Source organism: Pelecanus crispus, chromosome 2 (genome assembly GCF_030463565.1).
Source record: "Pelecanus crispus isolate bPelCri1 chromosome 2, bPelCri1.pri, whole genome shotgun sequence".
NCBI classification, from domain to species: Eukaryota; Metazoa; Chordata; class Aves; order Pelecaniformes; family Pelecanidae; genus Pelecanus; species Pelecanus crispus.
In genome coordinates, this window is record NC_134644.1 from 33,970,793 (window position 1) to 33,996,028 (window position 25,236).

Genomic DNA, 25,236 nt, shown 5'->3' on the forward strand with positions numbered 1-25,236 from the left:
CTTCCCTTTATTCTTCACGATTTACTAATCCTTGAAATTAAAACACAGGTACATTTCCTGCACAGGTGCATTTATGTATCCTCGCTCTTACAGTTTTCAGAATATGAAACAAAAACTTTCCATATATTAAATAGTAAAAAATTAATAGCATTTTTCCTCTGTCTTGAGGACGGTCCTTATTCATCTAAGTTGAAGGACATTGCCATGTTCAAAACACCAGTTATTCATCCAACAATTAGAGATTCTCAAATTTTGCCATCCTTATGCAGCAAGCGGTGTTTTCGGTTGTGGCATTCCCATTGATTTCATGAGACACAGTAATAAATCTGAGTGAAAACAGCATAGTTAAGGGAAGCTATTTTCTAGATACGGTATTTAGTTAAAAGCTTAAGTGAAATCCCAGTTGTATCAATTCCCACATGAATTTTCCCATCTAATTCAGCGGGACCAGGTTCAGCATGAACAATATTAAGCATCTTTTATGTTTATGAAATAATTCATAAGCAACATCCCAATGTGCTCTAAGGCACCTTTACCTGAAAGCTGAGATTTAGAAACCATTATTGTTGTCAGTCAAAATATTTTAAGTCATTCCGGTCTTCCCTTCATTAGACTTTGAGAAACTTGAAATATTTTTGACCAAACCAATAGTGAAATAATTCTGTCGAAACACGTATTTCACAGTCAGCTTGAGACATCTGAAACAGCAGTATCGTTTAATAAAACTGCCACAAAACAGACACTATTGTTGTGCACTCACTAGTCAAAAATATTTACAGTAATATCATGAAAAGTTGAGAATTCAGATGAGTATCTTCAGAAACTTAACTGCTACTGAATTCCTTCAGATCAAGCTTCATAAAGCAGTGTAAAAAAGCAATTTAAAAGTTGGCTTCCCAATGCTTTTAACTACAGGTCTGTGTACTTGCAGAAAAAAATAGTTAAATTACAATTAAAATAGACTTTAGATTCTGAAAACATGAATAATCCAAATAAATTTTTTTTTTTTTCCACTAAGTGGCTCATTAACCACAGATACTCATAGATTTTTAACTATGCTCACTGTTTGTATACATACAGATGGATCTAGGCCACTCTAGTTTTTATCAGATAATAAATACCTATTTTGACAATCTACAACAGAACCTGAAGTACGTATAGACAAATTAGCCAGTATTTCATCTCATGATGAACAGAGACATGCTGACTTTCACAGAGAGTCTTGCATAAGCCATGCTGTAAGAACTCAGACATGGTCAGCATAAAAAATTCTTTAGGACCCTTGAGGTCCAGGGACGTAGCCAGAACTCTTAGTCCCTTCCTACCCTTTTCTTACTCCTCAGAATCTTGAATTTTTTGAAGAGCAATGTCAGCTAAGCCAGTCTCACTTTCCAGTGGACTTTCAGGGTGCGGGGCTAGTGCCTCCGTCTCTTTGGTAAAGTCAGGTTCTTCCGTTCGGTCAGTAGCATGATTTGGATCCACTTCTTTGGTAGCATCTGGACCAGGATCTGACTGTTCTTCACTCGTAGAACTACCCTCTGCTAGTTGCACTTCAACTAAACAAAAGAGAAATCGCATCATCAGTAAACACTGAACTCGTCTGCAAGCAAACATTTTTATTATTGAAGAGTAATAAACGCTAGGAAACTTACCATCAATTACAGAAGTGATTAATTTAACCATGCTTCATCAAAAAAGACCTAAGACACTAGACTTCTGCTTAAGTTGGTGTAAGATTACTCTGAAACTAACTGTACGCAAAGTTCTCATTAATTTCTCTTAAATTTTGCCATACTTCTTTTTAATATATAGAGGAGACGAGTAGGACACTACAGTTATTTCAGCTTTCAATTCAGACATGCTTCATTGACACTATTCTTACAGTTAGCTTTTCAAAGAATGGCTGCAGGCCAGTTAATCAGGAGTACATGTGGGTTTTGTTTTTCTTTTTTTTTTTTTTAAAAAAAAAGAGGCATGTACGTGATTACATAGGAAGCATTTTTGCATATAACAGACTGAAGATATTATTTGCTAATGAACAGTTGACCACAATGAATTTTGGTTGAAGTGAGTCATCCTAAAATTTATAATCTAACTGCATGGAATGGAATCAGCTATTGCACCTTTACTTTTCAAGCAATGCAGGGGAAAAAAAATTGTTAAATAAGGTAAATCAGGTAAGGGTTGTGTGCTAGCAATTCTGAAAAGAAAGAGGGGAAAGCCTAGCTGGGGGCCCCAGCACCTTCAGAAGGAGCTAATCTCGGTTTCTTATTCTGTTATGATTGACAGCCAGCTAAAAACACTGTCACAGCTAGCCACACCACTGCCAAAGCCCTGCCAAGGCCTCCTTTGGCTATGGAGCTAACTGCCTTAAGCATAGACTTCCTTAACGCTTACCCTTGTACACTGGAAACTCTTAAACTCTTGGTTTTGCTTGTAGTTGCAGATGTGGGATTTTTCTTCTCTGCGCCACCACCCCGCACCCCCCCCGATGTATAGGATTTGTAGGGGGTATTATTAGCTTTTTGAAATAAAACTGCTGTTGGTAGGAAGAGCTTTGATACACCACCGTTCACAAGGTGACTTGAAGCTAGGATGAATTCACTGTCTTGATAACAATGCATAATCTGATAAGGTCTATAGTATGTTGGCCATGTAACTGAAGAAGTTAGTGCAGATTAACATGTAGATAGTGCAGTAGTAACACGTGAAAAAATGTTAGCTTCCCTTTTTAGGAAGGGAAGAAGAAGAGCCATCCACCAAGACCGTCTCTGCCTCTGAAGAGGACAGCACCTGGCCACTGACTTGTTCAGTTAATATGAACCTGCAAGTGTGTGTATTTGTCACCAGTGTGAGGCATCACACTGCTCACAGCTCACTATGTTTTGCTCTATTGGTATGCAATATATTCAGGGATTTCTAGTATCCTTGCCTCCAACTTCCACAGTCATCTTGATCCCATGCAACAGCAACTCTTGTAACAGGATCACCACAGGAACCTGTTGAAAACTTCAATAATTACTAATTTACTACTAATTTATATCCTGCTATAGTTTTTACAGTCCAGCTGAAGTGAATAATACTACCATTATAAGAAAAGTGTGGTTTGTCCAGTGCACTTCTACAATCCTTAAAACAAGGGAAGGGGAATCTACTAAGTTCTAGAAGAGAAAAAGTGATTTTCCTGTTATTTCACTACAGAAACATTGTATCAGAGTCAGTTGGGCATATTTGTGTGTGATACAGTGTTTCTTCTGTCATTATGTATTAATTATTTGCTTACTGAAGGGAGAAAAACACCATTAACGGTTTAAAGAGTAATGCTTTAATTCTTCACATTCAAAGTACACAACACAACTTGATACTGTGATTATGAAGAAGAAAGTATTACAGGAGAATTAACATCTACATTAACCTTTGCAACTGGAAGGAGTGGGCTGCTTTCTTATTATCCAACTTCTGCTAACACCTCCAATGAAAGGTAGAGTAGCATGAAACTTCTGCATGATTTTGATTAAAGATTTGGATTTTGAAACAGTGCAGTGTAATTCAGAATGCTTTAGTTGCAGAAACCTGTGTAACTCTAGCATTAAAAAACAGAGTTTAGAAAGTACATAGCATTTGAAAATTAAACGACTAGAATTCTACCAAATGCAGGCATGCTGTTACATTGCAACAAAGATTTTTCTTTCAACCTCAGCTGTTACAGATTTTAAGACCTGTTACTATTGTTCCTTGTGGTGCAGTTAATGCAGCATTAGTTTCAGCAAGCAAACGATAGATCCTAACCTTTCTTTTGATGTTTTTCTTGTTTCCTTTTTTCTTTGGCAGCTTCTAGTTCTTGTTTCTCATGAATTTCCTTCAGGGTCTTGCAGACTTTTTTGTGGGTAAACCAGTGTATTTTCTGGCAGTTCTGGTCGCAGTACATCACCTGAAAGTTACCAGAGCTATCAATTCCTCTTTATGTGCTAAAAAAATATACAATATTCTTGTATTTCTTAGTATACCAAGTTAAATCTCTCTATGTATATTACTTAATGGTATTTTTAAGCAATTTGTAGGGTCATATGGAGTGATTCTAACCTATATAAAACTCTATAAAGAATAGTTTGTTTTCTTAACTCTAAACATACAGAAATTTTACTCTTTCTTAATTCTTAAACATACAGACTTGGAAATCCAAGTAGTCCTACTTGTGAATTTCAGGCATCTCTTCTAGAAATAGAGAGCTTGCTCGTTTTCAGTGTAGGCATACATGCCATTCCTTGTCAGTCTACACAGTAAATAGTCAAGCATTCAAAATCCTCAGCACTTCAGTGGCACTATTTTTTGTGATTCATTATAACTATTTATGGATTCTTACCATTTTACATACTGAACATCTTTTGTCTGCTCCCTTTCCCCCACACGTTGTACAGAATTCAGCATCCACAAAACCCACTTGGCCAGTAATAGCTTGCGTCAGAACTGAAAAAGCTGTAGGATCAGAACCCTGAAAGGTAAGACAGGAGGTGGTAATGAGATTAAAACACACCACTATCATAAAGAGGGACACGCAAGAGAAAAACTAAACAAGCAATGCAAGCTTCCAAGCGGCCAGCTGCAGTCTCACTGAAGATGCCATAGCAGCAAGAACATAAAACTAAACCACAGAACTTCAACTAAAACGCACTACCTAATATTCATACAGTTAGCTAAACTTTTGTATATAAAGTTAACTCAGTCCCTAGCTTCTGTGGAAGGAAGGATAAAAATTATCATTTTTTGACTCTGGAAATTATTAGTAAGACTATTAGTGAACTCAGTGTTCTTTACACACTGTCATCTGCTTGTTGATCACATGCAGCAGGTTTTCACAGATTAGCCTCTGTGCTGGCACACACAAAGATATTCTGCTTGTCACTGAAATACTGTCGTGCTCAGTGTACTCAGATACTACAGACCAAATGGTCAGAACTTGGAATCTTCAAAACAATTATTTGCATATTATTATTTAGATATTATTTGCACTATATTTCCCATGCAATACAAGCAGTAAGATTTAGTGTATTTTACTGGTGACTATAAATTACAACTGTGCTTTTGGGCAATGATGCAAACATTAGAGGAAGAAAATGCCAAGTTGCTCCAGCTCCAAGTAAATCCTTTAACTGTTACACTACCATGGAATATGCATGATGATAACTACTACGACAATGCTGAGATGCCCAGACTGAATCCAAGTAATTGTGCATGCCAAAGGTCAAGGCCTTCCAGACAATCAAAAATTTATAGCATCTCCTCCTTCCCAGTTCTGCATAATGGACAGAAATCCAATGCAACAAACTCTATTTCTTTAAAGGGAGAAGGCAGAAAAGACTGCAAGCTCTCCTAAGAAAAAAGGGACAGGAAGGAAAAGGTTTACTCTAAACCAAGTCTTGATGCATCACGATGGCTTATGTTTTCACACTGTGTTTATTTTTCTGGCTTAGACAAACAGTAGGGATTGCATTAAGCCTCAGGAAATTTTAGTAGACTGGAGCCACTTAAGATGGAGGCTATTTTTAATGCACTCAGCATAATCCAAACACATCAGAAAATTGTTCTGCTTCCCCAGTGTTAGTGCATATAACATCTAGCTCTCAGAGACCAGAGAGAACTGTCATAAAAAAGAATAACAAGGCTTGTGTAAGACTTATTATGAACTAATTAATAGTACTATAACAAAGAGCATGGTAGGAAAGATGTATGAGGAAAAATTAAGTTAGATTTTTTACATGTAATTTTGATTTCCTAATTTAGATACACATTTTACTATATATTGCATCATCTTGCCTCTTCCTGTGATAAAAGGAGCTTCACATGTTTTCCCTTTTTCTACCATCATATATTACCAATTTTTCATGTACACTAGAAATGCATTAAATCTAGAAAATTATTTATCTTAAATTGAATTTAGACATTGTGAAAAAAGAGTGCAAAATGGGTTTCACCTGTGTCTGAATCTACAGTTTGTAAAAGCGAATTGGCAAAGAAAAACTGAATAGACATCCCAGAGTAGGAAACGAAAGCTCTGACACAGAAACAAACTGTTCCAATTTTCTTTAAAAGCTGAGGTATTTAAGCATTCATTATGGGCACAGGAAAAAACTACTAGTTGAAGTATTTTACAGCATTTTCCTGCAATATCTAAAATAAAATTCCAGTTTGCCAGAGAGTTCAGGGACATTCAGAAGCCTTTGCTTAATATAAGACATTGCAGAAGCTGAGAAATAGAAAGATGGCTTAGCTTAAACTGCATTTACTATGCAAGTTGCTTAGAAAGTATTTTCTTGGTAGGAAAAACTTACTATTTCAACAGGAGCAATACTTCTCACGAGCTGCTGGAGCAAAGTAGCTTCACAGTAAGGAAACTTTCGGATACTTTCTCGAATTAGCTTCTCTTGATATACAGGGAAACCATCTTTATCTCTCCCTTTCAAGAGACTAAATTTTTTAAAACCGAAGTCAAATAAGAAATCACATAGTAAATGTTCAAGAACAAACACACAGCATGCTGTACTCTGTCCTCCTGACTCTGTCCTCTTTCAAGTTATAGAGGACTATAATTCAAAATAATTCGACAGCTTCAAACATAAGTGTTTAAAATGCACATGAAATTATTTTTATTCTAACACACAATCATTATGAAATATAAAATAACGAAATGTATGCTCTGAAACCACTACTTACTAATTCAGCCACACAGAGAAAAACAATCATCTACAGACAGACTAGTATCTACATCAGACTGAAGTAGCAAAATGCTTTGTTGTGTTTAAAAATGAGCATTGTAAAAATAAACACTGAAGAATACATAATACTTTAAAATACAAATTCTGCTTTACTTATGTTTAATAACATGTTACAGTCCTGATTTATCTGGTTGGCTCCTACTTTTTTATATGGATCACTGATGAACTATTTGATTTCAGTATGTGAAAGCTGACTGCATAGTTTATCTTCAGTATCATGGAGAAATCCATGGAGGTCTACGGGGAATGCGATCCTTCTAAAAGCCAGACCATTTACTTTCACACTTAAGATCAGGCAGCTGGTTTTGTTACTCTGAGTAGGTTCTGAAGATTTGTCTAAGTGATTTAAGAGTCCAAGTCTCATCCGGAGCCAGTGGGATTTGCAGTTCTTGGTTGCTTAAGTGTTTTTGAAAAAAAATCTCACCCTGTATGACTGCTGGAGGGCAAAATGGCAAGAGAAATGTTGCCAGATGATCCATATCGGACACTGAGAAATTCTTTCTTCAAGCCTATCACTCCCCTTTTTTCTCCACCACATGTTGCGCTCTGCTGCTTCATAGCGTATGTGTGATTGCCAAGCTCTAACCAGTTCCAGCAGGGAGCTGAAACTCTAGGAATGTTTCCTTTGTACCCCAGGAAAGGGCAATGCCACTTCAGACAGAAAAAAGGGAGTCGGTGCCACCCTGAAGTGACTGCAGCTGGGATTATTTCAAAATTTACTTGGCATAGCCTTTATCCAAGACAATCCAATCTATTATTACAGTTGTCTTCTCCTGGTATCTGTAAAGCTGGTTCATGCATATGCCTTCAGACCTTTCTGTAGAAATACGTACCTTTTGATAAATCCATCTAATTTATCCTCTCGCTCTTTTAAGAACGTAATACATTTCTGGAAAATGCAACTGATGTAGTGCATTTTCATAGCAAGTACTTCATTCATATCTTTCTGTTTCATACATTTCTCACAAATTAGATCCAGAACCCGGTAACATTTCTGCAGTGCTTCTACTTCGGCCAATAGAGGGTTCTCTTTTACCAGCAACACAATCTATGAGAAAGATTGAAGAAAATGTAATCCAATCAGGAACTGATATTTTTAAACTCGTGCATTAGCATTAAAGGTTATATAGCTCATTGTAACTAAATTTCAGTGGAGTTTCTAATATTCCTCCACTTCCGCCTTATCCAGTCTTCCCCCTCTTTTTTCAGTCATTATTTAGTATTACTATTAGTATACTGTAATTCACAGTTCCCATAAGAGAAACATTCAAAATTAAGGCTGGTATTAAAAATAATAAGGATTTTTCCAGAATAAAAACCTGAAGAATCAAAACCATTTCAAAAGAAACAGTTACAGAAACTACCACACACTGTCCTAAAATCTCTTCCCTTTTGAACACCTAAAATAACCTGGACTTGTATGATTTAAGCAGTTTCACAGAACACATCACCCTCACATAATCTCGGAGTACTTCAGGCACACTAGTATGGCACTGAACTAACCAGTTTAAGAGGAAACTGTATTGGTTGCCCAGAGAGGTGGTGGAGGCCCCATCCCTGGCAACATTCAAGGTCAGGTTGGACGGGGCTCTGAGCAACCTGGTCTGGTTAAAGCTGTCCCTGCTCACTGCAGGGGGGTTGGGCTAGATGACCTCTAAAGGTCCCTTCCAACCCAAAGCATCCTATGATTCTATGTATATTCTACTCACTAAATTAGCTGTCACTGGTCCATTACTCTTTATATGTACTGCAGATACCTGGTTGGCAACTGTTGACAAATTCCTGACTTTGAATGGCCATGTCTAAGGAACTTGTCTTTGAATTTAGGTGTGTTAATTTCTCTGAACTACACTGGAAGAGCAAACCACAAAAGACATTATTTTCAGCAAATATACTGGGAAGTAAAAATAAACATCTCTTGTCCATACTTCCAGAAACAGCAGCAGCAGTAGATGTTACTATGGTGAACCAGTGATGAAGGTAGGAAGATACACACTGAGACAAGCATTGAGAGAACAATGAGGTTTTGTTAAGATAGGAAATTGTTTTGGGCCACTTCAAATGCGGCTAGGAAAAAAAGAAAGCCAAAGAAGGAAGCTATTTATGGTTATTGATGCAAAACATAAGCATCTCTCCACTTAAAGGTATTAGTTCAAGATTCTGGTGTATATAAACACTGAGATAAAGGTATTAGTTCAAGATTCTGGTGTATATAAACACTGAAATAGCGTCATTTTTGAGTCATGTCTAAATATTGAGACTGATTCTTTCTCATTTTCAGCAGCATCTGAATTAGTGGATAATGCTTTTGATCTCAGTTGGACTCTGAAGATTTGAATGCTTTCTGACATAAAGAAACAGCTCCCATGCCAACTAACATATACAATTTACATATTACTCCACCTTAACAGGATGCATGTTAGTAGTAGTAATTATTTTATGTAGAGGTCCAGCTAATTTTACTGGCAGTTTTGGTTCTTTATCTAAGCCTTGTGGTTTAGTATAGTAGTCCAGCCTTTCACGTGGAAAGAAGTTGTTGATGACAGTCACACAGTCATGTTGACCTAGAGGCACACAAGAAAAAAAAACACCAATAAAATGAAATAATAACAAAAAAAAAAAGACCTAAACCCAAATCTAATATAAGCAATACAGGTGTGAATTACCCACAGAAGAGCTTAGCATGATACGCTTTGCACTGGTAACAGGCAACTCCTGCCATTCTTCTACATTCAGTAAGTGTAACTTTTATATTCAGTAAGTGTAACTTAGTGACTCCCAGCAGGGAATGACTTCTTGAAATTACCTTTTGAGAACTCCACCCCCTTCCCGCATCCTCTTTGCCTGGTAAGCCAAAACTAAGAGAACAGGTATTTCTCCCCAAAGCTATACTATACTAGTAGAGTCATACTGGTCTTAAAATTTCTCAAGAAAAGTTCTCTCCACTTTGTACTTTCAAAAATTAATGACATTTGCATTGGGACTTGCAAGTTTTCAGACCTGAAACAGATAGTAGTGTATTAACCTAAAGCAGGAGAAATTATAAGAACAGAACATGCTTAAAATATACCAAAAAAATGACTGTGATGAAAGTAACAAGATGAGAGAAGTTACACCCCCTTCTTGTTTTCTACATCTGACAAAACGATGGATTACTTGGCTAAAGGGAAAGTGAAATTTAGCTTCTCTAGTTCAGGACCACATTCTTTAAATTGATTGATTTATCTTGGCACCAATCCTATTAATTAGTAGAAGACACAGCCAACCAAATTCCAGCACTTAAAACCCTCCACTGTTTTAGAAGAGACTGTTCTAAGCTAGTAGAGCACAGCGTAAGACAAATGACAGGGGAAGAAGTATCCTCACTTCCCACACACAGACAGATGAATTAATGTTGATTGGACAGAGAATAAAAAAAGAACAGGAATGGATTCCAATGTCCAGACTTTCACAGAGTAGCACATCTCAGTATGTCTGAAAAAATTTATTCTATCTTGGTGACGTGATGAGATTTTAAAGAAGAGTTCTCCAAAATTATGTTGGAGGTGACATTCCCTATTCGCTAACAACTCAGTTCAGCATCACATTGGAAAAGATTCTCCAAATCCAAAGTATAATTAATAGGAATGCACTTCTCTCACATATTAAGTGAATAGTTAAGGCTTTGCTGCTTGAATGAGCAATGTGAATCTTTTCCTCTTTAAAAGACCAGAATGATATATGATTGAAATTGAAACTGCACTAACTCACTATTCAAGAAGTAAATCTAAATGGCAAGGCAGGCTCTGGAATCCAGAACACCTAATGGACTTGCAAGAGAGTTCTCAGACACTTAAACAATACGAGAAGGTCGTGCTGAAGTGAAAATACAGGTCCTCATTTTTGGTTGTTGGGAAGGTCATCTGGACAGCAACAGCTGAGTCATTAAAATGACTCCACTTTTTCTGGTAATATTTTATCACACGTCCTTTCTAGAAATAGAGAAAAAGCGGTATATTTGGGAACATTCATCCAGGAATCTCCCAGCACTGTCAAGATGGGTAAAGAATTAAGAAGGGTTTAGGGAAAAAGAAACTAACAACAGAAAAAAGCCTGGTTCATGTTTTGCCCAGGATCACACAGCATACTGGAATGACAAATCTTTTACCTCGTTCTAGCCAAGTTCAGGTCAGGAAGAACTGACTACCTCAGAACAGGTTCTGAGAATTCTCCCTCTTCCACACGCAGAGGGAGAAGGGCAGGAGGGGACTCAGCGCTAGCACACAGCATGCTCGCAGCAAAGCTCAGATGAGAGCTCCTGTCTCGTAGCGCTACGTTTGTTCCTTCCTACAGAGGAAGCTCCAGTTATGCACTTCGTACTGCAGAAGCACTTGCCTGCACTTCAGACACCTCAGATGTTACCAGCTTCCTCTTACTATTGGAAAAGTGATGACATTGTAAAACCTTGCACACCTGGAGAACAGCAGCACCTATTCTTATAGAAAAGATCGTTTGTGCTTTTATGAAACAAAGCATGGGAACAGAACACAAATTGACTCTGTTATAGAATGAGATGTAGAAAAAAAGCTGAACCACCATTGTCAATTCAGAACAGGTCATAAGTAACGTTTCTCCAATGAAAAGCATCAGAATCTAACATTTTACTTCTTTAGGAATTTAGGAAATGATAATGTTTTCACCTTACCCACAAAAGCAGCCATCTGAGCTGCTGTCCTTCCCACAGAGTTGACAACATCAGTCTCTGCTCCAGCCTCTAACATCATCCAGGTGATTTCTTTGTTTCCTGAGTTTGGGGGGAAGATATGTGGAATGAGAGAGAACAAACCAGAACTTGTAATTCTTTACGTTGGAGAAAAACAAGGAGTGAATTTCTTAAAGACCAGGAATAACACTGAGGGAAATGAATGTTCTTAACGTCATTATTTTAAGAATGGATTAAGAGGAAGGCACAGTGCTGCCTCCTTATTTATGGTTCCAAGGGTCAAATCAAAGTAAAAACTAAATTCAGGCAGGGTATGACTCTGCTCTCTGTAATGCACATTCAGCTCCCCGTGGAGCTTATGGGAGTCATATGCATATAACTACACTAGAGCTTGGTCCCTCTGGATAGCAGTATAGAAGCAAATTCTACTAATCTAGTTTGACAGTTCAACTACAACATTTGCTATTCTAAGAAGAAAAACAAATCCAGTACTATTATGTAGCAGGAGCATAGAGAAGGGAACAGATTGTTCCTTTTTCCGCAGCGGGAACTGGGTGTTCAGACTGGGCTAAATACCAAGTAAAATGAAGCTAAAATTTGATGGGAAGATTAGATGACTTAATTGGTGCCCTTCAGAGACTAATAAGGACACTTGTCACCACTTGTGCTGGTTCCGCTTTTGAAGGTATTCTTACTTTATCAGTTTTTGTGCATATCCTAAGTACAGAAAAGTGAATATAAAAAAAGAAGGCGGTGGTGGATGGAAACGAATGTTTCTGATTTAAAAACAAAGGCACTGCGTCAGTAGTGCTCATGTACCTTTTGCACTCACAGATAACAGACCTTAAAGTCAACATTCAGAAGCATTCAAACCCAGAATGACAGGTTAAAAGCTCAGCTGTGAGAAAATGGTAAAAATCCTGCATTCTCCATAAAGCTGGAGTCACTTAACAGCCTCTAAGAGTTTGTTCCCATCTATCTGCTGTAGCTGATACTACTCAATGCCACAGAACGCTGAAATTATCCAAATCTTTTTACCAAACTTTTAGCAGAAAAGCAATCTGATGATCCAGTTAAGATTCATATACACACATATGCCTTTCTTTTTTTATACTTATAATGAAAGAAGGCAGAGTTTAAACTCTACCTGCTAAGAAATCTTACTTCCCTAGAATCTCCTTTTTGGGAAGACGTTAAGTGGCCTAGTAAAGAAGATATTTAAAATAACCTAATATTCCCAAATCCAATCTTTTCCCCAAAAGGAACAATGTTTTTTATGTAATGTCTTTTTCTCACTCAAGCAAAAAAGAACAATTGTTCTTTTCATCAGGAAAATTGCTATTTTTCATCAGGGAAAAAGAATAGCAAGAGGAAAGCTGCAAACCACCAATTGAGACAGGAGAAGTTATATACAGCTGTAAGCACTCTCATGAAAGAAAATAATGTAAGAGGAGAGGGAAGATTAATGTGAGAAACCATGTTTTTAAAACTTACTAAATACATTTTTAAAAGCCAACAAGATAATTGCAAAAATAATGTAGGAGAAAGGCAAAATTTGAAAAATATTAGATTAATTTGACAAGCCTCAAATATTAGTAAAAGTTACTGATTTTCAGTCCTAAAAAAAGGCAGTGTGGTGCAGCATCTTTTTTGGTGTAACACAGTATAATTAAATAGAATGTATCCCACTGCACAAGGAAACAGCCACAGGAGGCTGAATTTTGAGATCTGACAAACATGACAAAGTACAGATAGACTGCATGCCTAAAAATACTGAAGAAAGTAAATTTTTCTATGAAAAAAGATCCCAAGCCTGAACGGTAACTATCCTATTCCACTGTCCTGATGACTCTACTGGTCTTGGCATATTCGCATGGTTCACATAAGTAACAGTAAACCTGAATAACAGAAAGGTGTTAAAATTTTCCTTTAAATAATTAGTTTATGGCAAATTGTACCCATCAATGTCATAAAAATCAGTGAGCTAAGTTTAGTAAGAAGTTACCTGAAAGTCCAGCAAACATCAAGGCAGTATATCCATGCTCATGTTCATTGCAGTTAACATCAGCCCCATGTCGCAAGAGCAACCTGCACATGTCTATTTTCCCTTTGTACGCTGCATGCATTAGAGGGGTCATGCCATGCTAACAAAAGAAAGAGGAAGGAAGTAGCACACAAAAACGAATTAGTTACATCTCTTGATCTTCATACCATCGATAAGTTTTACTTGTACATACATACTCAGTGTAACTACCAAAGCCTCACATATTTAAGTTAGCAACAACAACAAACTCACACAATCTTCATGAAAAAATATGGTTACTAACATGCAGTAGATTTTCCATTTCCAAGTCACTTTTCTGATTATGCTGTGCTACGTATCTGAAAACAGACCAGTGCTGAATAAATGAAAACCATTTGCTGCCAATTTGTCATTGGCCTTTTGTATAAGACATTAAAAACAACTAATGCTTCTGCTAGCAGGAAAAGCTTCTTTTAGAAAATTTGTTCGGTTCCTAAGTTATTTCTTTTCTCCCCTGCATTATCTGATAAGCAACAAGAAAATTAGGAACAGGCTCTTGTTTGTGCCATTACAAAGATCTGCAGTTTGTGAAACCCATCTTGCTCATTTTTAGTCATGATTACTAGTAATTGTGCTATCCACCTCTCTCCCATTTATTCACCATTTTTGGTACTGCATCTGTGATCTTACATCAGCCAGAGCTCTGAAAGCCCTTGTAAAGATACACAGCTCTAACTAGACTTTAACAACCACACAGTCTCAAACCTTGCCTTTCGATAAACTGCGCCAGTACAAAAAGGATTAGCTTCAGCAAGGGAGGCACTGAGTTTTTATCAGAGTTGCACTAGTGTAATTATAAATACAAGCCTGGGCAAACCCTAGGGGAAATTTTCAGAACTAGGGTGAGTAGTTAGTGCAGGCTCTCTCCCTCTCAAAGGGCAGGGAGAAGCACATTTCTGTTCAAAAAAAATTGCATGACGTTCCTTTTTTAGAATTTGATATGCTTTTTCCAATATGCTCTTTATTTTCACTTAACATCAAGTCAGGATTCACATTATCAGCCAAGACATAGTAATTGCCCAAGAAAATTTTCCAACACTGAATACGAGGGAGTGTGCTTTAGTTTGTCCCTGAAGGAAATCAAAATGGCATTTTCTTCCTTTTTTTGCACGTTAAGGCTGTGTGCATGAATACTCATGTACACTATTACTGCAGCTCTGTAAATGCATGGTAATGTGATACTCTGAAATAACATAATTGCCTGTTTGAGCCTTAATATATTTCTTGTTTCAATTTATGATAGAATAAAACCCAGTTGAGTTAAATTTATCAGTGTAATTTTCAAAAAATTCCTAAAGGTGAGGGAAATTGGGGAAGTTAAAATTATAACAATTTTTAAGTATTATATTTTCATTATTCCCCATCCTAACTGAAAATAATAAAAAAAAGATTACTTGACGCATTATATTTTAGTAACCCAAACTATTTTGGTAAACTGCAATATAAACTGCCATTAAAGAAACAAAAGACATCACTTCACAAACATGAAACAAATTTGTGATTGTTTTTGCTAGGTTTCATTTGTGGTCCTATAAAAGTAAGTAAAGGCTTTCTATCCTAGTATATAAAATATGTTATGTTATATTGACAGCAATTTTTATGGACGAGTGACAGTATAGATTCACCTCCTTTAGCGGCGCAGAGAAGTACTGCTGTAAAGGGATATGAACACAGTACGGTTTTTGACCAGAGAAGGAACTTTAAGAAAATAATGATGTTAAGTTTGGTTATATCTTGAATGCCGGTTATTTCAATATAAAAAAAAAAAAAAAAAAAAAAAAAATCTATCTGAAGACTATAGGACAAAGGAAAGGGGTTGGTGGGGATTTTTTTTTGTCATCCCCTCCTCCTCCTGGGAAACCTTTTTAAAAAGCCTTTGATTAAATTTTGAAAGAGTCAGGCTGTGGTGTGGATCAAAAAAACATATCAAAGAGAAAACATGTGGACAGTTATTAGAAAATGTAACCTAAAGTCACACTAAGACCACCTTTTCACATTCACAGCAAAAAAAAAAAAAAAAAAGGGACAGGCTAGACACAAGCTTATCTGGAAAAGCTTGGTATCCTGTATTATATCCCTATACAGAAACTGAAATGACTGCAAATACTCTTCTCAGGCTGAATATCAAAGACACGTCCAGCAACAGTCTGTTTTCTGACAGATGACATTTAGATTGTCAACACAACATACTTAAAAGACTAAACTAGCAGACAGTTTATTAAACATACAGGGAAAACAAATTATTTATTGTTCTGGTATGGAACATAGGATGAAGAAACCATTTTCTAGCAGTTACTATGTAACATTCTTCTGACCAAAAATCCAGGTTTTTAACCTCATTCCCTGGGACAAAAATGAATCTTTCCCAGTTTTGTTTACTTTGCAGGGATGTTACATGGTTTACAGGGAACAAAATTAACATCTTCCATCTTCTGCAGGGCCCTAAGTATTCCCTGTATGTCTGACAGTACACGGGGAACAGAGTTTGCAGTGCCTGTAGAAATTGCTTGGCACCTCCCTTGACCAGGTTCATCAGCTCATCAACCAACGAGGACTCCCTGGCACAACAGGACTATGCCTCACAGCACAGCCACCCCCGCCATTACACACCACCCCTCCCAGTTCCTGATGTTGAAAATATACCAGAAACAGATTGAGGGATGGAATTCCAGAGCTAAGTTGACCTAATGTTGCCATAGTGGGGGAGCCAACTGAATTAAAAAAAAAAAAAACCCAAACCAAAAACCTACAGGGTCAGTGGGGTGAATCAGCTCACAAGGGAAGAAAAGGATGTGTAGGGAGGTAGGAGGGGCAGATGAGTACCAGAACCAGGGAGGGGTTGGACTCCACTGCCAGAAGCAGGGGAAGAAGAAAGCAGGTCAGCCTGTCTCTCTTCAGCACCTGGGAGAGGTGTGCTCCCACAGGATGAATAAAAACAAATTTATAAAGATAATAAACTGCAAAAGCAACCTTCTGCCTTCTAGGAACTACAGAGGAAGTTTTTAACAACACTTTTTCTCACCCTTTGTTGACCAGAGGAATTGGGGAGTGGGAGGTGGCCAGGGAACAAGAGTTGGGACAAACAAAAAAAAAAAATACATGGACCATCTTGCATCCCAGTGACCTGGGCATATTTGGCAGAAAAACTTACTATGTTGTGAGCATTTAAACACTCACGCTGACTGTGTAAGAACACAAGACATGATACATGTACATTTTTAAAAGCCATTGTTTTGCAGATAGCATGCTGATGATTCACTAACTGAAGTAGACTCATAGACTTGTGTTACTCCAGAGAAAAGAGGAATCCAAGCGGTCCCAACATTCCCAGTGTTTTACACTTCTTATGCTCACTTCACCCTTCTCAACTGTGGAAATGCAGCCAAGATGTGGCACACATGGGCTGGGATCACACTGGAGCAGCTCCCTCAGCAGGTATTGGGGTACACTACAATATTGCATCTGTGAATACTAGCTACCTAAGTAGAGTTTAAGTCAGAGGTGATTTGTGTGAAGAGGAAAGAGGAAAATAAGACCCTAAAAAAAAAAAAACCCTAGCTGAAAAACTGTTGTAGACACTTGCATGCTGACACTGTTAAAGCATCCACCTCTCCCTTTCCCAGCTCATTTTGCAATGAGGAACCCAGCCCCATATTAACATGGAAAAAGTGTCTTATTCTATTCTTTAGATTCAGGCAACTATACCAGTTCTATTCATTCAGGAAATTACAAACTAAACACATAGACTGAAGGTTTGTCTTTTATTTGAGACAATATTTGGGAAGTTACTAAAAAGGAAACAAATGATGCAAAAAGAGCAGGTGTCACAAGGAACACAGAAATACTAGTTGAGGAATGTCTTCAAAATCAACTCCCCTAAACAAAAAGGAAGAGCACTACTGAAATCAGACCAACTCGTTAATACTAGTTCAGGTAGGTATTTGGAATTGGATTGTAAAAATGTCTCCGACTTTTAAGAGAAATGGTACTGAATGCTGCTAGTCTAGAAATACATGACTTGAATTTTCATTGGATGAAAGCCTTTAGAAATTTCACCCTTAAAGCTTTTGAATAAGATTGCCCTTACCTATCTTTCTTACTGCAAGCTGGATTTGGAAGGTAGTCTATAGATACATGCACGAATAATTTTTGCTATAGCCAAGTATGAACTAATTAGAATATGAAATACTGTGCAGTGAGTGTAGATATGTCGAGCATAGCTATAGTTCCACTCCTTTATAGTCATCCTGCTGAGCTGTTGGTTTCACATGTGTAACACATTAGATTCCTCTGATGATCTTTCTGTTCATCTACAGCGATGAAAAGTTAAAGTCTACATCAGTCGGCGACCTGAATTGAAACCAGATAATTCTTAATAGCTGTTGAATTTTCTTTGGTTTGTGTATTTTGAAATACCATGTCAAAAACATCAAGAGACAGAACTCTTTCTCCTCAATAAAGGCCAAGGATCTGGGCATTTTCTGCTAGCATAGGAAGTTCATACTGGAATAGCAAGATAAATTAACTGAAGAACCCTCCACTGAACATAATCGGTATGAGTAAAGCTACCCATCTCTCATACCCTAATAAGCAGGCTGCTGCTATAATTCCCAGAAACTATTCAGTTCTGTAATTAGCATATAGAAGTTAACTGTTTCTAAAAGACGTATTTTATTATAGAAGTGAACAGCTGAATTAACAAACTAGAGGAAAAAAGTAATGCTGCTAATGCCAAATGATAGTTCTGTGTATGAGAAGATTATGAAAAAAAGATTATTTTAAATACAGAAAAACTGTGAAGCCTTTTCAGGTCAAGTCCCTCTGTTTGATCCGCAGAAAATACGGGATTATAGTACTACAGTGCTCCTTTGCAACCTTAACTACTAACATGACTGGAGGAAACTTCCACAGCTAGAAATCCCATGCACTTCCTCTAGACTGCTTTTCCATAATAATCTGAAAGATCTTAGCCACACCCTGCAAATGGATGGGGTTAAAGTCAGCAAACAGCCAACATGAAGTCACAACACTATTTACAAGCTCTGTACTCCCAGGGGAAAGAAAATTTCTGAACACTTTCTTCCATACTATGTTTCCAAATTAGCAACCACTCCATCGAAAATAGGACAAAAAAATTACTAAGCAGGGTGTGTTTAAATGAAACATATGTGTTTATTTTGCATCCATTTCCATTGCCCATCTATTTGTCCTAATATTTCCGGACACCTGAGCTTAAATGCCCCTGAAGTTTTAAAGTTGCCAGAGTCAAATTGTTAAAGACAAGTTTTTTAAGAGAGAGATGGATTTCTTTGTTTTCATAAAGGCAGTGATTAAGCCTAAATACCTTTCCTTTCTTTGACTACCTGAATCCACAAAGAAACAACAACAGAAAAAAATGGATTTGGTTAGGAAAGATCCTAGAAAAAAACAGGACTGTATCTGCTGGATATCTACCACCTTCTGGAAGATGGGTCTCTGTGAAACTAATTCGAATAAAGCGGCCTTACTCTGCTTTCAAATGACCTACTGCTCCCAGTACGAGCACTGCAGATAGGAAGAGGTAAAGGGTGAATGAGTCTTGGCACATGGGCAGGAAAAGTAAATAGACTTAGAGGAGCTATTTTTTTATTTTTTAAATACATGGAACAACAGCAGAAGTGATGCTGAAACACTGTGTCCAGCTCACACCTACATTTTTGAAGGAAGAAGCTGAAACAACTGGAAAGGATTCAGAAAAGAACCATGATTATAGCTCGATTACTGAAGAAACATAACTTTAGGCAAGATACTTGAAAAGTCAATGCATTTGGAAGATGTTAAAATAAGGCTTGGTCCTTGTCTAAAGGTACACAGAGAAAATATTGCTGATTGTCAGTAGTTTTTAATCTAGAAGAAAGCAGATCTAAGCAGTTAGAATATATGGTCAAACCAAAAATTAAAGGGACATCTTATGTGTCTATTATTTAAAATTAGGAAGTGCAATATGTAACAGCCTGCTTCTGGATGCTGTATTCTTCAGCCTGTGGAAATTTCATTGTGACTGCATATTTGCTGCACCACAAATAGAAGAGAGAATTACATTAAACCTGTGCTTGTTCCGTGGACTCTCTCACATAAAAAGGCCTTTAAGGAAGGAGATGAGTTCTTAGGTCCCAACTGAATTGTGGTCCCATTTCAATATCTAAGCATTCAATTTTCAGGGCTGTTTTCTCATTTCTTAACATTACTAAAATAAGTAACAGTAGTAATACAAATAATAACGTGAATTTCGGGATAAACAGCTAAGGCAGCAGCATAAGAAAATAAGACCTGATGCATTCAAAGCAGTCTCCAGCTGTGGCAATGTTGAATAACAGACGAAGCTAGCATTTAACTGGGGTTTCACACACTCTATTTATGTATAGATATTAGAATAACACATTAGAGGAAAATGGTTTCTAACAGAAATATTCTAAAAGTTGATGTGAGATGACTGATGGATTGAGAATCCTAAACAAATCTGAACCCTTTCCTGTTCAGTATGCATCATTACACACCACTCCTGGGGATAAAAAGGAGACTGCAGTAAGTCCATTGCATGAACTTTTTAAGCCTTATGTGCCTTGGGTGTATTTAGTCAGATGTGAGCATTAGGCAAGTATTGTTAATGCTACTTCTTCTTTAACAATAGCCTGAGGCATAACTCAGTTATGGCTTCTATTAATAAACCATATCCCCTCAACAGTAATCCTGCACGTTGCACTAATACTGCATCAAGGGCACAGTCGTTCAGCACTAGTTCAGCAATTACACTAAAAGAAAAGCTTTTAAAGCCCATACAATAAAGCACACTTGCAAATGTACTTACATTGCATCTTGTGTTCCTAAAGTTTACTGTAAAACTTAGTTTGAGTAGTTTGTCAGAACCTTGTTGAAATTCATACATTAGAAATTAAGTTTTAAATATTTAACTGGTTTTAAGAACAATCAGAAGATGGATCTGTTGGCAGCACAAAAAAGGCTAACAATATTCCAGGAAGATAACCAGTAGGTGAAGTGGCAATTTTCCTCCATTCAACAAGACCACATCTACAATACCCTGTCCAATTTTGGGCCTTCCAGTACAACAAAGACATGGATAAACTGCAGTGAGTTCAGTGGAGTACCACCAAGACATGGTGGGAATTTGAGCACTTGCGCAGTGAAGAGAGGCTGCAGGAACTGGGCTCATTCAGCCTGGAGACGAGATGGCTTTGATGGGACCCAACAGCAGCCTGCCAGTGTCCCTGTCTGCAGGAAGATCATTGAGAAGACAGAGCCAAACTCATCAGTTACGGTGGCAGGAGGGCAAGAGACAATGAGTCTAAGTTGAACTAGAGGTTCAGACATAAGAGGAAAAACATTTTCACTGTAAGCACAGCAAGGCAGTCGAACAAGTTGCCCAGAAATATTGTGCAGTCTCCATCCTTGACTGTTTATAAGGCCAGACAAGATAAAGCTCAGAGCATCTGACCTCGGAGCTGAAGCTGCTTTGAGTGGGAGGCTGAACTAGAGACTTTCTGAGGTCCCTTCTAGCCTGAATTTCCCAGTGATCCTATAAAATGATAAAGCTGGGAAAAAACACAAATTGACATTCAAATTGATAAATTACACATTGATCTAACATGCAAGCTGGCCAATTACAGTTTTGCTTCCATGTTACACTTCATATTAATGTTGCATGCTTTAGAAAAACATTATTGAAAAAAAAAAAAGATGAAACGGATGCGAACATCACACAAGGTTCCTTTCTCTGCGAATTTCCTCGTGTCTTCAGGTAGCACTTAAGGATTTTACCTTCTACATGTCTACCACATCTGCCTCTGCAAAAGTGCGTCTTCCACTTCTGACCTAGCTGCTCACTGAGTATGTTTATGGTTCTGCAAAGATAAGGCTTTGGGTGATGAGATGCTAGTGTGAGATGGGAACAGGTATTCTTTATCCACACTGTCTGCTGCTACCTAGGCAGAGGGACTACAGTTCGGTGGAGGTGACAAGAAGTCAGGGAGCACCCCTGTGTGCCTTGCTGCAGTGTTCATCTTACCTTACAGACACCAAAGTTCATGCTGGAACTTGAGAGAAAATACATACAGTGTAGTACTTTAAGTAACATTAATCTTTAAACTTTCTCAAAAAAAAGTAAGAGCTCTTCAAAGGTTCATTATTCAGCTGCAGGCTAGAAATATCTTCAGAATAATTCTGATTTCCAGGAGTCCGTAGAGCAATGTTAAATAACAAAAAGGCCTTCAGACCTAGTATATTCCTTGCTAAACCCAGCATAACTCTTGTACAGTTTCGTTGTACCTCATCCAAGCAATTGACACGGACATTCTTGCTGCCCAGTAGCCTTCCAGCCTCCTCGGTGTTTCCTTTAATTAAAGAGAAAAAAAAAAAAAAAAAAAAGACACAAAGAGAGAAAGGGGAGTGAGAAAGGGAATAAATTGAGAATCAAGAGGAAAAAGATCAGTTCATTCCCGATTAGAATCAAAATCTTTGTGGATTAACCACCTGGGATGTAGATTAACCACCAATAAATCAATTGCATTTAGTGAAGAGGCTTAGGAATGAACAATGTTCTGTTCTAGAAGCTAAAAGCCAAAAAGTCACAACATCAAAGAGCAGTCTGAGAGCATGCACGAGAAGGAGACATTCTTTTTTTGTGAAGTAATTGATGTACACACACATAAGAATAGGACACTAATATGTCTCTTCATAAACTGCATCAGAACAATTCTGAAAGAGTAAAATGATATTGGGCATTTTAACACATTCCGTACTTTGACCTCTTTTGGAGCATCTTATGGCTAAAAGAACTATCTATATTCTCATAAAAGGGAATTATCCCATTTCAAAGACTTTTCTGGTCTGAATGAAGCATGCTTTACAATTTACTCACATCTCCCTTCCTGTTTAAAGTTGAAATTTGCAACTTTCCATCTCCCAGGTCCACAAAAGTGGGAGGAATTTGCTTCTGGTAACACAGAATAGAGGTGGAAAGGACAAGGACCAAGGTAGCTTGATCACTGACATTTCTAAAAATTGCCAAATGAATAAGGAGACTGAAGTCTGGGAAAAAAAAAAAAAACAACTGTGCAAGGAAAAACAGGTCATAACTTCGTATTTTTCAATTTGCTACAAGAATCCTTTCAGTTAAGGCACAGATCTAAGAACCTGATTTAAAGCCCTTCAAAGGCCTATTCAGTAATGTCAATGCAACTTCAACAGACGTTCAAACAAATAGAAATAAAAGAACATTCGAAGAGTCTAAGTTTGGGGAATTAAATTTATTGCAAATTAACAGAAACTTCTGTTCACTGAGTCAGTCATAAGCAAAGCTCTTTCAGCAGTGATGTGCTTAATGAAAGTAAGCATTACATCCCTCATTTTAATGACAGGCTTCATGTTTTTCTTCACCATATCACAAGGAGGTGCTCTTCCAGCAAATTTTCAACAAAGCAGCTCTTGCAACTTCATTTTTGGCTCATTTTCTTTCAAAAAACATTACAAATACTAAAAACAATTTATTGTCATAAAGCTTTTGGTGTGTTTTAACTACTCTAACCAGGTTTCCTTACCCACTTTTTTAAAAATTCATTATTTCAGGGGAAAAAAGCCAGTCACCTGAGTCATCTCACACACTTGATAAAGACCCAGCAAAATACACTGACTGACAGTCAGGGCACTGTCAACTAGCCTACTACCCCAAATATAGAGATTTTTTTTTTTTTAAACATGTGAGAAGCTTCTTAGGACCTGCAGCAGTTTTCAGAAGAACATCCCAGCAAAAGAAACAGCAAGTCTTCAAGTGGTGATCTTCAAAGTAAATTTTAATGAAAGTAAAGCAAAGCAAAGTTTCCTTAACAAGTTCAGGTTCTGTATGACAAAACATTGGAGGATTTCCAAACAAGACACTAAACTGACAGAAGCCAGACTTCTAGAGCTGGCTAGAATTTAAAGTTGGAGCCAGGCTGTTCATAATGGTGTGAAGTAGGAGGCCAAGACACAACAGGTAGAAATTAGAAGAAAAAGAAGCTTCAGAGTGGATATAAGGAAAAACATTTTCACTATGAGCCCAGTAAGGCAGCAGAACAGGTTGCCCAGAGACATGTGCAGTCTCCATCCTTGGAGGTTTTGAAGGCCTGACAGGCTACAGCCCTGAGCAATCCCGTTTGACCTCACTGCTGATGTGTTTTGAGCAGGAGGTTGGCCTAGAGATCTCCTGAGGTCCCTCCCAACCTGAAATATCCCATAACCCTAATCATAAGTATCAGATAAGTTAGATAGACATGTCTGCAAGACAAAGGCCTGAAACTCTGATTGAAGTGAGTCAAACTGATTCTGATCCACAATAAATTCATTGCTGACTGTCCTATGCTTGTGTCTCTGACACAGAGGAATATTTTAATATAATTGAGTGTGAAGCCCCAAAATGATAAATAAAATTTCTTACGGGTTCAAACTGCCTCAAAACTACATATAGAAATGCATGGAGCACATCAGGTGTTTTGAGTTTACCTCCTACTAACAAACACCACTCACAATTTTCAAAGTACCATTTGGAATATAACTATTTAGACAGGCCTGTGAAATTCATGTTGCTGGACCATGAAACCCAACTGTCACAGCAAGCATGACAGAAAGCCCCCCAGCAACAAGCATATGCACTGCATAACGTGGTGAAACTGCAACACTTACATTAAATGCAAAATAAAACAGTCTAAGGGATAAGAGGTGCACAATACCCTGGACAAGCTCAAGTTCTGTTAATTTAAGAACATCCTCTCTGCATGGACATCCCGGTCTGGCAAAAGCATATAGGGAAACCTGTAACAGGCTAAAGAACTGGATTATCCCCAAGAAAATATTTTTTTTTGCAGAGCACATCAACACAAGTCATTAGATAAATGTCAACATACATGACTAATATGAATACACATAAGAAGGACATAAGCTTTCTCCTTGGCAGAGTTAGACCCTCGAAGCTGGGCTTCCCCAGCCCGAACTGCACAGCAACACGCACCCGCTCCACGCCTGGCAAGCGGCCCCCTTCGCACTCCCCGGGTGACACGGGCCTGCCCCACGTACGGCCGGTGCGAGAGAGAAGGGCGCTCTCGCCTCCAGGGGAACAGCCATTTTCCCCCTCGGGAGAAGGGGGCCGGGGCCCAAAGGCGGGGCCGAAGGCCGGCCGGCCGGCCCCTATCACGGGCCCCCGGGAGCGGCGACCCGAGGAGCCCTGCCGTGCCCGCGGCCCGCGCCAGGCGGCAGCGCGGCCAGTAACGGCTCCACCGGCCCCGCCGCGGGGCCGCGGCCCGCCCTTCGCCCGCCGCCGATAACGCCGCCGGCGGAAGCAAACCCTCCTCGGGTACAAGCGCCGGGGCCGCTGCGGCGGGCAGGGGGACCCGCCCGGGCTCTACGAGGCCCGCCGGAGCTGCGACACGGCCCGGCCCGCGGCGGCAGGGCCCGAGAGGGACGCCGGCGGCAACCTCACGGCGAGGAGGTGAGGGCGCCGGGGCCAGGCCCGCCGCGGCTGCGCTGCCGCCCACCGCCGCCGAGGGGCGAGGGCCGGGCCGCGCTCACCTGTGGCGATCACTCCCAGCAAGTCCTTCTCCTCCGGGCTCAGGTCACCTCTCCTGGGGGGAGCCATCGCGCCCCCCTGCCTC

General features: G+C 38.7%; 1 protein-coding gene across 3 annotated transcripts; it reads right to left on the reverse strand.

Annotated features, from left to right (window-relative positions):
• On the reverse strand, window positions 1-25,236 carry ANKMY2 (ankyrin repeat and MYND domain containing 2). Of its 3 annotated transcripts, none has more exons than XM_075705966.1 (10): window positions 25,154-25,236; window positions 21,881-21,945; window positions 13,481-13,619; window positions 11,458-11,556; window positions 9,177-9,337; window positions 7,607-7,821; window positions 6,330-6,465; window positions 4,364-4,492; window positions 3,790-3,931; window positions 1-1,556 (listed from the first exon to the last, which is right to left on the reverse strand). In XM_075705966.1, the coding sequence occupies exons 1-10, from the start codon at window positions 25,218-25,220 to the stop codon at window positions 1,333-1,335; spliced, it is 1,377 nt and encodes a 458-aa protein (XP_075562081.1). In that variant the 5' UTR covers window positions 25,221-25,236; the 3' UTR covers window positions 1-1,332. The 3 variants fall into 3 exon arrangements, with proteins under 3 accessions (XP_075562081.1, XP_075562082.1, XP_075562083.1); XM_075705968.1 differs by lacking the exon at window positions 1-1,556 and adding an exon at window positions 2,774-2,999; XM_075705967.1 differs by lacking the exon at window positions 21,881-21,945 and having other exon boundaries at window positions 25,154-25,176.

Coding starts and splice junctions, on each gene's coding strand:
- ANKMY2 (XM_075705966.1), bottom strand. CDS start 25,220: ATGGCTCCCCCCAGGAGAGGTGACCTGAGCCCGGAGGAGAAGGACTTG. Junction 7,822..9,176: donor CTAACATGCATCCTGTTAAG/GTGGAGTAATAT, acceptor TCTTTCTCATAG/ATTGTGTTGCTGGTAAAAGA. Junction 1,557..3,789: donor AGAAAAACATCAAAAGAAAG/GTTAGGATCTAT, acceptor TCTTTTGTTTAG/TTGAAGTGCAACTAGCAGAG.